The sequence below is a fragment of the Tachypleus tridentatus genome, chromosome 8 (assembly GCF_004210375.1).
Source record: "Tachypleus tridentatus isolate NWPU-2018 chromosome 8, ASM421037v1, whole genome shotgun sequence".
In the NCBI taxonomy this organism is placed as follows: Eukaryota; Metazoa; Arthropoda; class Merostomata; order Xiphosura; family Limulidae; genus Tachypleus; species Tachypleus tridentatus.
Genome location: NC_134832.1, coordinates 72,123,918 through 72,138,354, shown reverse-complemented (window position 1 = coordinate 72,138,354; position 14,437 = coordinate 72,123,918). Strand labels below are relative to the sequence as shown.

Below are 14,437 nucleotides of genomic sequence, written 5' to 3'. Positions count from 1 at the left end.
GATTTAACTAGTTTTTTATTTCAAAACTCGTGAACTAAATAATTACTGAAAAATTCAGTTGTACCAACACTTTTTAACAAAAAGTCTAATGAGCCAGGATTAATATTCCTTTCGCCATTTATATATCTCTTTGTACACTCAAATAAAATGAAAATACTTTACTGTATGTAGAATTATCAATCCTTCCAGGTGCAAATGTGAGAATCTACTGACTAAATTGTTGTATGCACCATGGACTTTTCACCCTACAAAATGTCAGGCAAATTTTCACATCTAAAAATTCACTCAGTGTCTCAGAAAGCATTGTATTGGCTGGTAGTTCCTTGACAAATGCATATACAAAGGTGTCCTTTTGATCTGCTGTTGCCATTACAGGGTATGCTATATCAGGAATTTGCACAGACTGACCACATTATTGACCAGACTATCATTCAGATCTTCTTCTGACCCTTAAACATAGTTTATTGAATTACCTAATTCTCTGAAGGGTTGAAATAATGGTTTAACTCAGAGGTAATAATGCTCAAATCCTCCATTTGCTCTTTATAAAGGTGCTGAATGTCATCATTGCTGGACCATTAAACTCAGGATCATGTTTTGAACTATCCATTCTTAGATCAAGTCATTGTAGATAGTTACTTTCCTGAAATGCTTCAAGAAATTGTACAGGTATTCTTTCAGTGCTCCTTCAAACATTAGAGAGAAATTGCTTTGAATAACTTACAGTGGCCTGCGATGCAGGTTAAATCTTATCCCTTGTGGATTATCAACTAATGTATGGCTAAGATGCTACATAATAAGCTATCTGTGCTGCACCCACTTTTGGCATTGAAAACAAGTATTTGGTGTTATCAACCTTCAGCTTTACTTCTGTACCATGGGGAGGGAGGAGGCAAATAAAAAGAAAAATGTATGATATGCCTATATATATTTCACACATGTAAACAATTATTATAATCTAAGAACTTCATAAATTCAAAATAAATTAAAAGATAGATTGTCATGTTAACAGTATGGATTATTTCTAGTTTATTTTTACAAAATAAAAGATAATAATTTTAATTTCTGAAGCCTTGTTGGCAAGTTTGCTGGCCTTGATAGTTTTCTTATTTCATAGTTAAAATGAAATAAATCTAGGATTGTAACATAACATACATCCAAAACACTGATGAGTCCTGTATTTTAATCATTGTGGTTTTGCTTTTCAAAAGTAATTACTTGTGAGACTCAATCGAGTTTTATTGAAATAAGTAACAAGTAATTTAAGCAAGGTGATACTAAGAAACTTTCTTATGAAACAAATTATGACTGTCTGAAAATAAATTCCAGTATATTTTTGGCTACTTCTTTATGAACACCTCTACTTTAAAGGACTAAACTCATTAACAATTGCAGACCACAAGCTTTTAATACAGAATAATAAATTAGACAGATTAATCAACCTCAGGCAATCCTAGTTAGCCTTAAACTAATAATGATACCAAAAAGCTAATCAAGAATTGACCGAACATTTACATAGTTACCTTACAACACATTATAACTAGCAGGAAATTTTCAAGATATTTTGTTGGACTTGATGACTTCTTTTAATATTAATAACCTTTCATTTTCTTGTATACTTCACTTTCATGACACTTTCACCTTAAACATTTTTTTCATTCTTAAAATACTCACAGATTCTTAGGTTTGTCTAATATATGGTCAGACAAAAGGATAATTATGTTTTGCCAATGACATTGTTCAAGTTTAAAAAATACATTAACCTCTCAGATCCATGTACTCATTATTATAGAGTAAAATAGTGCGAAGATAGATTTCTTGAAGTGGGCCAGGATGATTTGGTACATTGAATGGTCAGAAAGCCAAACAGACAGAAAACCATTTTAGATTTACTATTAACCAGTAAGAATTGATGTGAATCAGAATTTGAAGAAAAGTAACTGCTAATTGAGTAATGGAGGCAATAGAATTGATCATAAGTGAGATAATGAATTTAAAAGCAGCACGAACACTCAAAAAAGAACAACTTTTAGCTGTACATTCCTAAAAATAGGAAATAGATAACATAAAATTTATAAACAACAAAGGACCTGTTTGTCTACATAGGCTGCCCCCTATAAAATCAAAGCTAGTCTTTATAATTTAAATATTTATCAAGCCTTTTCTTAATTAAATTTACTGCATCCACACACACTGAAGGAAATTATTTCCAAAGGCCAACAAAACAGTTTTAACTATAGAATACTTGTACTCTGACAACATTTTTATTTGTGTTCTATAGCTCTACAATTCTCAGAATTAAACCTGGAAAAAAAAGTGATAAATTAACACTATTTCTTCATCAGTTCTAAACACCTCAATCACATTCTCTCATTCTCTTCCCTTTTGTATTCTCAAGACAGCTGGTATGGGTGTTAAAATTTTAATTAAAATAAAGTACAGAACTTCAAATGGGTTTCTCTTTATCATGAATTTCTTCTCTTTTGTTGAAGAAAAATACCAAACATCTTAACCTGTTCTTATGTGGTATGCAAGCACAACATGTGTTAATTATATTAAAGTATTAAAATTGTACATTTGTTTTCTTGGAGCTTTTACATGAACACACAATCCACAAAGTTACTGAAGTTGTCTTGTTCCAGATGCTTTTTTCTCTATAGCAATAGAGTAAACCATGTCTATTCTGCCCAAGAATATATTGCAGCAATATATAACATTCATATTTAAATAACTAATATGCAGCTTTTATAACTTTTGCTGGTTAAATTGATAATGTTTGAATGCCACATTAGATCCACAATGTGAGATAACAAAAGTCACAAGGTAATGCAATCAACTGGACAAAGAAACTGAGTTGACTCACTGAATTTGAGTAAACTCTCTTAGATCAGTTTTTTGAGTAAAAACTTAAGATTACTGTGTTTAATATGATAGAAAGTTGTAGATCTAATCACATTCCAGCAGAAGCAGCTATCTTTTAAGTTGTGCATGCACACAAGTTCATTTTTGTTTGTATGTTCTATACAACATATTGTAAAACTTGTCCAATCTCATTATTTCACACACACTAGGAAAGCTCAGTTAAATTATGAAACACAAATTACTCTCCTTATTTCCTGAGCAAATCTGTTATTATTAGTGGATCTATTTAACTTGTCAAGAAACAAAGTTCCACCTAAAAAATACTACTTATGTGAAAACCTTTCCATACCAGGTATCATTCATGTAGCCATTTTCTGGACTATTTTTTTAAACAATTTAATTTCCTATCTATGGTGAAAAGCTCAAAACCAATCATAATACTCTACATGATGCCTAATCAATGACCTACAGAATGAAATATAACCTCTTTAAATTTATGTTCAACATTTTTGAAGATACAACAAAACAATCCTCTAACTAGCAGCAATATGTTGCTTTGATAGATTATGAGACTGATCAAGTATAACACCAAGATGCCTTTCTTCCACAACACTGTTAGAATAATTCCTACCCAAATTATACTTGTAATTCAAATTATAACATCACACATGCATTACTTTGCACTGATTATTTTAAAAGCCATCTGTTATTTATACACCCAATTCACCAAATAATCAAAGTCATTTTGTAAAACAGCAGTAGTATTCTTCAGCCAGCAACACCTATGACCTTAATATCATCAACAGTTTTATGGAATTCATTGTTCATTTTTTCATGTGTGTCATTGATGTTAATCAAAAAGAGCAAATATACTAATACTGAGCTTTGAAGTACAACACTTGTGACATTAATCCAATTTCACTGAACCCAGTTTGCAACAACACTCTGCTTTCTTCCATCTAGACACTTTTCTATCCAACAAACCAACTTATTCTCACACCTACATAACCAGTAACCTTTTTAAAGAATATCATAACATTAAAAAATAAAAGTAGTAACATTCAAGACCTTACAATCTTCTGGCACCAGTCCACTATTCAAGGACTTACAGAAATATTATGAAATGGCTAACATATCCAATCCATAACCTCCTTTAAAACCCTTGGAAAAGTATTATCTGATCCAGGAGACTTCTCAGTTTGTTTTTGACAAGTTCAGAATTAATGTTAACTTCTGTCTGCCAGGTAATGTTATATATTTAAATTTTCATTATTACAAACTGAAGAAAGAAAATAATTTAATAACTCAGCTTTCTCATAAGCATCATAAATAATCCTTTATTTTCATACCTCAAAGGCACTACTTTCATCTCAACATTTTACTTACTGTTAATGTATTTAAAGAAATCTTTGCTACTAATTTTTACATTTTGACTAACCTTACTCTCCATATACACTTTTCATTTTCCTAATGTGTCTCTTCCCTAATTCTCGTTATCTTCTATATTAATTTAAATCTTCTGTAATAGTAGTAAATTAAAACTTTTTAAATTTACATTTTCTTTAATTTTATCTCTATCACATTTTGAGACCCAGCTTGGTCTTTTACTTGAATTCACCCCTCCCCTTCTTTTCTATAAGAAACATATCTACCTGAATATTAAAAAATATATAACTTTTGATATTCTCTACATTTAAACAGTATGTCCAATTATTTCAGAGGCCCAATTCATAATAATTCTAATTGCACCTCTCCAAAATTTTTGTAATTTTTAAATAAAATATCATTGTTCCTAATCTCCATATGCAGTAAAATATCATATTTAACTGAGCAGTGACCACTTACAACCAAAGGTTCCCCTATCTCCACCCTTCATGCCATTCCTGTATTATAAGTTAAGAGTAAATCTTAAATAGCATTATTCCCAGTTGTTTTTTGACAAATTGGGGATCAAAACCACCCAGAAAGATTTCTTAAAACCTCTTTCTCTCTCCTGGTTTGATTCTTAGCATTTCCTAATATAATACAGAAGATAAAACCTAATTTGCTTACTAAAGACAAAGTAACAATTAGGCATGAAAGTCATATTAAAGTTTAAATTGAGAAATAAGATGGAAGATTTAAAGGACTAAAAGAAACCAAAGAATTTAGAAAAGATATTAAGAAATCTAGAAAGGGTTTATGACAAATAGCTGGCCAATAGTGTTCAATGAACAATAATTTTTAAAAGTAAAAGGTGAGCAAAGTGTTAAAATAATGTTGTCAAATGATTATACAGTCTTCCCCAGGAGTTAAACAAAGTATTTCATCAGATATACAAGCCTGACTCTCATTTTTGATACATCAATAGGCAGTGGGAACATATCAGCAAAGATGTAGGCAATGCATAAGATCTTACTGTAATAATATAACTTCTATCAATAATGAGGTATTACATATTACTTTGTTTTTATTAGGAGTAAAAATATTACAGTTAATTTCCAGAAAAATAGAAACAAGTCCATCTCCATGCCTTCTGAGCATTGAATATCTGTATTGGTGATTCTTTCTTAATTTAAAACTCAAGTAGATTTTATTTTATAAATTCTAAGCAAATTGAATATACAAATATGATTTTCCTTTTAATATCTTTCAAGACAAATTTAATAAATTAGCTTACAAGATGGATTTTATACAGGCTTTATTAGCCCTTGTGCCTTATTTTCATTTTATCTGGCTGACTGTACACTCTACACTCAACACTGAATGAACTTATGTATGGTTAAGAAAAAAAAGAGAGAGTTATAACAATTGTTTTAAAGAACAATCTGAGAGAAATAAATTTAAAGAATAATATAATGTCACTTTTTGTATTAATTAATATTTAAGGACATTATATTAATACAATGATTTTTTTTACAGTAATATGCCTGAGAACAGGACAGTTACTAATTGCTAATGTTCTATTTAAATTGGCATAATAATAATTGTCACAAAAATTATAGGTTAGATCAGTCTTACTTGAGTAGTGGTAAAAAGTCTGGTGTTTGATAAAAGAGGTTTTGCAAAAAGCAGTTAGTAAAATATTGCATTATAAAAGGAAGTCAGCATGAACTCACCACTGGTAAATCTTGTCTTGCTATCTGATTATATTTTTTCAAGGTTGTTACTTGTTTTCTGGATGATAAAAAGGGTATGGTGTTTGTGTATTTAAAATTTTGAAAAACCTTTTGATAAGGCACCATACACAAAATTACGTAAATTAAGTTTAGGGAAATACTTTTTTTTATTTATAGTCATTAGAGGAGAGAAACAAAACATTATTATTAATGGAATCTGGTCAGTGTGCTTGAGTCTTTATATTTTTCTTACTCACACTACTAACATAGGTATAATTAGTAAATCTGGTGCTGTGCTGAAAATATTAAGGTACAACAGAATATCTTGGATCAGTTGGTAAATTAGAAAGATATTTGACAAATGGCATTTTAATTATAGTAAATGGGAAGTAATACATTCAAGTTATAATTATTTAGATAGTATATTTAATAATGATGGGAAAGCACTGAATAAAGTAACTCAAGACCCATTTTAAATTGATTTCTCTTTTCCAAAAAATAAAAAAAAGAGCATTCACCAAATTAACTTACACAATGATTTACCTTCCACAGTAGTAGAGAATGGTACAAAAGTTTATGAGATGAATTTGATTTTCTTAAAATACTGTTTTTGATAAAGAAGCTACTTATGAAATATTTGTGGAAAACATTTGTTGTCTTCTATAAAATATACCTATTAAATATGAACCTTTCTACTGTTATTTAATATTAATAACACACTTCAGGAATACATAACATGCAACTTTTTCCTTTTTTAAGGTGTAATATATTTAAGAGATGAAAGTACCAGAATAACATGCTTTGATTAAACACGACTTATTTTATACTAAAAAAAATTCAAATAAAATTATTATAAATCTTTCTGAATATTACATTGCCTATCTCCAATGCATTTAGATGCTTTCCATCAAGTTTTGTTGAGCTTTCATAAAATCCTTTTAATGTAAATATTTTCTGAAAAAAACTCTTCAGTATACTGAAATGTTAAAAATTTTCTCCTCATGAGAGAAGATTTGATTAGCAATTTGGCTTAATCAGTGCTGATTACTAATTAATGTGACATTCCTAGCCTTAAGCAGCTTTGTGCTGTGTGTGACTAGAATATCTTTTCCTTCCTTCTACCTAGATATTTTAATTATATATCCATGTTATGCAAATTATTTAAGACATTGGTATGGACTAGTATTTGTCTGATGCACATTGACTAAGAAACTAGAATTGTAAATGATGCAAACTTTATGCTTTTATATTACATTTTATTACTTAAATATAAAAGGTCATAAACATTTGATATAATTCATAAATTCAGAGCACTCTATTTGTACTTCCTTGACAATCAACATCCAAACTTTCCCTCCCATCAATTCAGTTGTTAAAAAACTGAAGCCATTCAGTGGTCATTACAAAAACAAGTATAAAATAGACAATGAAAAAAATCCAATCTGAAAAAAAAGACAAATATTATACAAACCGGTAAAACAGTAAAAAAACTATATTTTAGGAATGGTAAACCCTGCTATGAATTAATAGTCTATAAATATGCTATAGTTGTACAGATATTCTTTCACAAAATAAGTGATTCAATCTGACATGAATATCCCACATCACTGTTGAAATGTAAAATCTAAGTCAATAATCAGAAACCATGTTGATATAAATATATATGTGTGTGTGTGTGTGTGTGTGTGTGTGTGTGTGTGTGAACATATTACAAGAAAGGTTAAACAGAATAGTAGGAATTAACAGCAAGTGTTAAGTAACAATTGGAAGCCATTCATTGATGTATTAATGACAACTTAATTATTAACTCGGTTGGTTTACGTGGTTTTAATAAATGGCTTAAACTCTGCTTAGCTGTTACTGATACTGTTTTCTAAAATACTTTTTTGACTTTACCTGTTTGTGTAATTTTGTTTATTTTTTTTCCAATGGACTTTCTTCCCATTGTCTGTTATATAGATATAAATTTAGCATGATGAAGTACAAAGCCTTAATCAACTTCATTTTCTAATTTGTAAAAACAAAAAAGAATACTATGCATTCTAAATTACACCAGAAAATAAGTTAAAACTTGCAGTTTTATGAGTTAAACATTTACTCAATTTCTACATTTATAATGCTCCACTCAGAACTGTTTGAGGATAGAACAGCTTCTGGTCCTATTAAAGATGTTCCACTCATGTTTCTTATATCTAGGTACTTTTCCACTACTCTTACAACATCTTCACCAGTTGTATTTAACAGTTGATCTCTATGAACTTGTTGCATATCATCAGTAAGTCCATTTAAAAATAGTTTCATTCCTTTTTCACCTGGAGATACAGGTTTATCTACTTCTGAAAACACACCCAGTTTTGCTTCCACTAAATCTTGAGATTTGAACTCTTTTTTCAATATCCAATTCACAGAATTGTGAAATGCTTGCAGAGTCTCAGAAGTATTTGGGTCCCTATATGAATAAAACAGAAAATTTCCATTGGCAGAGACAGCAGCACCACCTCCATAGGCTCCACCTCTTTCTCGAATCTCACGATGAAGAAATTTAGAAGACACAAGTTTTGCAGCAACACGAAGGACAGGATTGTCTTGGCTGGTATAAGGTACACCTTTCAAACATAAAGCTGAATAATAAACATTATATGGTAAAATGATATGTGTTTTAGAGGAACGTGGAAAAAAGTTTATTTGTTCAATTTCAGGGTGAGGTTCCTGACACTCTCCTTTTATTGAAGATAATAAATTAATTAAACTTCCTTCAGCTCTTCTTAAAACAGGAGCATTGGCATTAAGTGCACATTTAAGATGGGTCTTATTAAGAATACAGTCAGCAAGAATCCTCAACTTTTCCAGCAATTCTTGATACAAATCTGAATCAGACAGATTTTTTAAATAAAGAAGATGTTCAAAACCAAACATTTGTTCTTTCCATTTATCAAATAAACTGAGGGTACTTGCAGCTCTTTTCATTGCATACAAATGACCTTGATATGCCAAGTTTTGTGACAGCTCTGACAAATTCATTTTCACTATGTGTTTAAGTCTTTCTTCATCATCCAGTTTCAAGCCATTTATTACATCCTGCCAAAGTTTAAACATGTTTTCTATATTTTTTTCAAGACAGTAGGAAGACAAGAGAATTCCTTCATAAAACGCACCTTCCTTTGAAGGATTTACAGCTGCAAAAACAGAGCTGTCAAGCCCCCCTGTATATAGCTCTGCTTCTTGATCCAACTGTCTATAGTCGTAATCACCAGCTCCCATTTTTGTTATAACTAATGCAAACAATGGTATTAAAGGCCTTAATTCTTCAGGTACATAGGCAGTTGATAGAAGGGCACGAAAGTAACAAATGCCATTTGTTGGTTGTTCACTGCTTTGAACAGGTATGCCACAGATATTATCTGAATAAACAAGTTCATGCCTGTGTTTTTTCTCAATATCTTCAATCAGCAATGAAGGCAAGCAAGACACATCCTCATTCTCTCTCTGGTTCATTGCAAGTAAAATTCCCTCATGGTAAATTTTTTCTTTATCAGCTGAAGAAAGATGTTCTAACTTCTTCTTCACCAAATCAGTTTCAGATATTTGTATTTTTTTGTTATAATCTTCACATGGGCACATAATTAATGTCAAATTATGCATATTACTGATAAAATGTTCATGAATCTTATCTTGAAGAAAATTAGGATTATTTTTCATTAATGTTTTTAAGTAACTAACATGTTTATTCACTTCTAAAGGTTCAACTGGATCTCCCCCATGATTCCATATGGGATTTAATGCCATTAAAAGTCCTAAGCCATAATTAGAAGTTTGATGCTTTGTACCAAGCTCAATAGAATGGAGTATGCTTTCAATACGTGATGTAGGAAATCCTTGCTTTAGTACTTGGTGGAATGTATTATCTATAATCTGAATAACAGTGTCTACATCCTTCTCATAAAGGCCACATAAACCAACTGAAAATGAGCTTTGTCTTGTGTGACCATCAAATCCAACTACTGGGGAGTAGTCTGAACCCAGTCCACTCTCAATTAGTGCTCGATAAAAAGGTGCATTTGGGCCATCAACTAGGAGATTTCCCAGTACATTAAGAGTAAAAGAATCATATGTATCTGTTATATCATTTAACATATAACTTTTGCACACTGTTGTTTGCTTATTTGGGTTGCTAGATAAAGGATCTGGTTGACAATTGATCATGATGGTTCTTGGTTTCAACCATTGGTTCTCTTTAAGCACTTCATTCTTTGGGAGCTGTTTTACAAATTTAGAAAGCACATAATTATTAATAAATCCTAAATGATTTTCCAAAGGAAAATCACCATAAGTGAAAAATCTTGCATTACTTGGATGGTAATGAGTACAATGAAATTCTTTCAGCTGTTGCCATGCGAGGTTAGGTATAGCAAGAGGTTTCCCACCACTGACGTAAGAATATGTACTACTTGGAAATAATTTACTTTGTAGTTCTTGAGCAAACAACTGTGTTGGTTGAGAAAACACACCCTTCATTTCATTGTAAACTACACCCTTTAACTCAATTTCTGAGTTTTTATCATTAATATTTTTGTGTTCTAATCTCCATCCTTCTTGCCTAAAATCAATTTCTAAAAGTCGTGGAAAGAAAACTGCATCCAAGTAAACTTTCAGCAAATTATCAAAATCTTTTGGATTTTGAGTGGAAAATGGATACACAGTATAGTCACTACCCGTAAAAGCATTCATAAATGTAGCTTGAGATCTATTAAGCATCTTAAAAAATGGATCTCTGCAAGGATAACTGCGTGAACCACAAAGAACTAAATGTTCTAGAATGTGAGCTACACCAGTGTCATCTTGAGGTGTTGTCTGAAACGCTACACTAAATAAATTATTGTGATCTTGTCGAGCAATATGCAAATACTCAGCACCAGTTTTTTCATGTGTTAATTTCACTGCTGCTAGATGAAGTTCTGGGATTTCTCTTATTTGCTCAACTAGAAACCCCTGTATTATTTTGCCTGGCTCATAACTCAGAACTTGTGATATAATTTTAGGTCTATCATTTACATTTGAAAGTAAACTTACACCTCTCACACTTCTTTTTCTTGTAATGGCTGCACGAAAACACCTCTTTGACCTAAAAATTTTTTGTAGAAACATCATTTGACGATTCGTTGCCCCAACTTTACTACCAATACTACTAGTAGCAAATAAGTAAGCACTACTATTATATATAGAGTACTGAAACTTTTGTTGTAAATATTGTCAGTTATAAATGTTTCATAAATTACAACTGTACAAAGAAGAAACGTGGGGATCTGGAAGTGTCGTTATCTTATAACAAAATAATAAAAACTTGCAAGTTTCAGATGTCTTAACTAAAATTAATACTACGTTATAAAGATAACGAATATTACTTTCCGAACTTTCTTCGCCGTATACCTCCTCACACAATTACATTAAATTTACGAAGCCTAAACCCTGTAATTTGTAAGAGTATATCATATGAACAACTGGTAAGATGCTAGAGAGCGCTCTTCAACTTTAAATGGCACGAATAAGACGGCTGACAAACTCGACAATCTTTTTAATATCAAAATAATGTGTATATTATGTTATTAACTACGGCAGCTCTTAATAGTAGGGATCAACAAGATATCCAAATAAATCACGTGCGGAAAGGCCACTCAATTGAATTCCTAAGCTAAAACCGACCATTGAAAGTATTAGTTACAATATATTATGCCCATGTGTTAAAAAGATCGCATACATAGGACGCGTTCTCTATAAAGTCTGCCCTCAAAATATGTCTATTCCAAACCTCAACGCTATCTTTAATAATAAAGATAATCCCTCAAGTTTCTAATACAAGAAGGTAGTATTTGGCTTCAGTAAGATCAGCTGGTGGTGAAGACCAATAACGATTCCATTTACAGCTATTACCTGAAGAATAACTCAACTCACTGATTAAAAACGACATTGCTATTAATGTGGAAGAATCAAATAAACAGTTTTCAGTGGTTCAACAATATGTCTGACAGCTTATAACGCTAAAAGTGGTGTTTCAACACCCAAGGTGAACACAACACGGATAACTTATTGCGTACCTGATAACCACAAATATAGAACAACCCAAGTGAGAAACGCTTGTTTTGAATTTCGCGCAAAGCTTCTAGAGGGCTATCTGCGTCTTTATTTAGTATGTATTTGGAAGGTATGTTGTTGTTTTGAACAAACAAGTTAAAACTTTCAAAGATAGAAACAATAGCCACTACTTGGTGCATTTATTTTCTATAACTAACGTAACGAAATTAGTTTGAAACTCTTGCCTCCTTTACAATTGTAAATTTAGCATTGCTTAGACAAACAGACAGTGATTGAAGAAACCCTCAAGTATGTGAAATGGCTTCACTTGCTGACAAATAAAATCGTTACCATTGAAAGATACGGCTGAAGTATTCTTATCATAACTGTATGCATACAGTACAATACTGAACGAGGATTAGGCATCAATAGCTGCTTGAGAGAAGAGCATTCATGTAATAAGTGGGTGAGAGTATTCACCTATTGTGAGGTATAATATGTACACGACAACCACCTTATTTACTTTAACTTGATCCTAGTGACCCCTGTAATTATTTACCAGGCCATAGAAGAAGACTTAAGCAGGACTGAATCATATAAATCTTTGATGGTCTAAGTTTTAGAATATGCCCCAAGATGATCACACCATATTGATCTTATGGTCATCTGAGGGTGGCCACATCATGACTAATCTACATTTGGTTTAGTAGTTGTTTCAGAATAACTTCCGTATATTTGAAAAGTTTCTTCAACATGACTAAATAATATAATTATCCAATGGAATGGCATAACAATGGCAAACAAAAATAAAACCGTGTCATTAGCCATCTCAAAGTTAATTAAAGGACATCAAATCTCAGAAGACATCCCAATTTCTCAAGAAGTCTGGGAAGGGTGGAATGCTAAAAGAGTAAAGCAAAATAGCCCTCCAATTAGCCTACTGGCATTGCTATTCTATATCGCACACGTTTTATCATTATCCCTGAAAAACTAAACGATACTGTGGTAGAGTAGTGCGAGAAGCACAACAAGGTTTAGGGTGATAAACTGACGGAGACCGATCTATACTGTCGCTAAGGGCTACCAAAAAAAAAAAGGAGCTGATGGTAAAACATTCATGATCGATATGTATAGAGCTAAATAAGTTACCGTGAAGATCTCTCAAATAATAAAAGTTATCATGGTTCTTAAATAACTTCCCCTTTCATTCTTGGGATATTGTATGAATATATTTCTTACATTTGAATAGTTATTATTATCTTACATTTTTTCCTGGTTCTCTGTGATACTTAAACTTCTTTAATTCTAATTTAATTTATTTATCCGGTTTCCATTTACATTATAAATATGTTGAGATTAAAACCATTTCAATGTTTAAATAATAATTTGAACTTGATTTCAATTGATTTTTGTAATTGGCTTGAGTTTGTGATTTTCAGTTTTATTTTGGCTCATCTTTTTTTCCACAATTACCCTAATTTTATCTTTCATTTTGTGTGATTTTTTGCTGTTATCCTTTTACAGAACATAGTTTATTGTTGATGTTTGATATATTGTCATTCAATCACCATTAGATTCCATCAAGGAACATAGGGCCGCAATCGCTTGTGGATTCTTCAACAGGTATTTAAGTGAGTAGGTTGTTAGCCCACTGCACCGAGCCGTCCCTAATTTAGTAGTGTAAGACTAGAGGGAAGGCAGCTAGTCATCACCACCCACCGCCAACTCTTGGGCTACTCTTTTACCAACGAATAGTGGGATTGACCTAAACTTTATAACGCCCCCACGGCTGGGAAGGCGAGCATGTTTGGCGCGACGCGGGCACGAACCCGCGACCCTCGGATTACGAGTCGCACGCTTTACGCGCTTGGCCATGCTGGGCTTGATATATTGTAATTTGTCTTATTTGGTTTTAAAACTTAATTTAATATAATGTTTAGTTTAATGCTTATTTGTTTGATTTTGAATTTGGCGCAAAATTACACAACGACCATCTGCGCTAGCCGTCCCTAATTTAGTAGTGTAAGACTAGAGGGAAAACAGCTAGTCATCACCACCCACCGCCAACTCGTGGGGGCGTTACAATGTTACAGTAAATCCCACTTTTCGTTGGTAAAAGAGTAGCCCAAGAGTTGACGGTGGGTGGTGATGATTAGTTGCCTTCCATCTAGCCTTACACTGCTAAATTATGGACGGCTAGCGCAGATAGCCCTCTTGTAGCTTTGCGCAAAATTTAAAAACCAAACCAAACATTTTGTCTTATACTTTCAATACATAGACTAACAGTAATGTTAGGTAATACTTTTGTTGTTAACAATGCATGGGGACATAACATAATAGCCATTTTCGGTACGCATTTTTACAAGAGGGTTATCTTCACTAGCCGTCCATAATTTAGCAGTGTAAGG

At 32.0% G+C, this 14,437-nt stretch overlaps 1 protein-coding gene across 1 annotated transcript; it reads right to left on the bottom strand.

Moving 5' to 3' along the window:
• Positions 1–1,389: 1,389 nt before the first annotated feature.
• Positions 1,390–11,469, bottom strand: LOC143222647 (presequence protease, mitochondrial). The gene has a single exon (XM_076449416.1). The coding sequence runs from the start codon at positions 11,106–11,108 to the stop codon at positions 8,055–8,057; it is 3,054 nt and encodes a 1,017-aa protein (XP_076305531.1). The 5' UTR covers positions 11,109–11,469; the 3' UTR covers positions 1,390–8,054.
• Between the last annotated feature and the right edge of the window lie 2,968 nt (positions 11,470–14,437).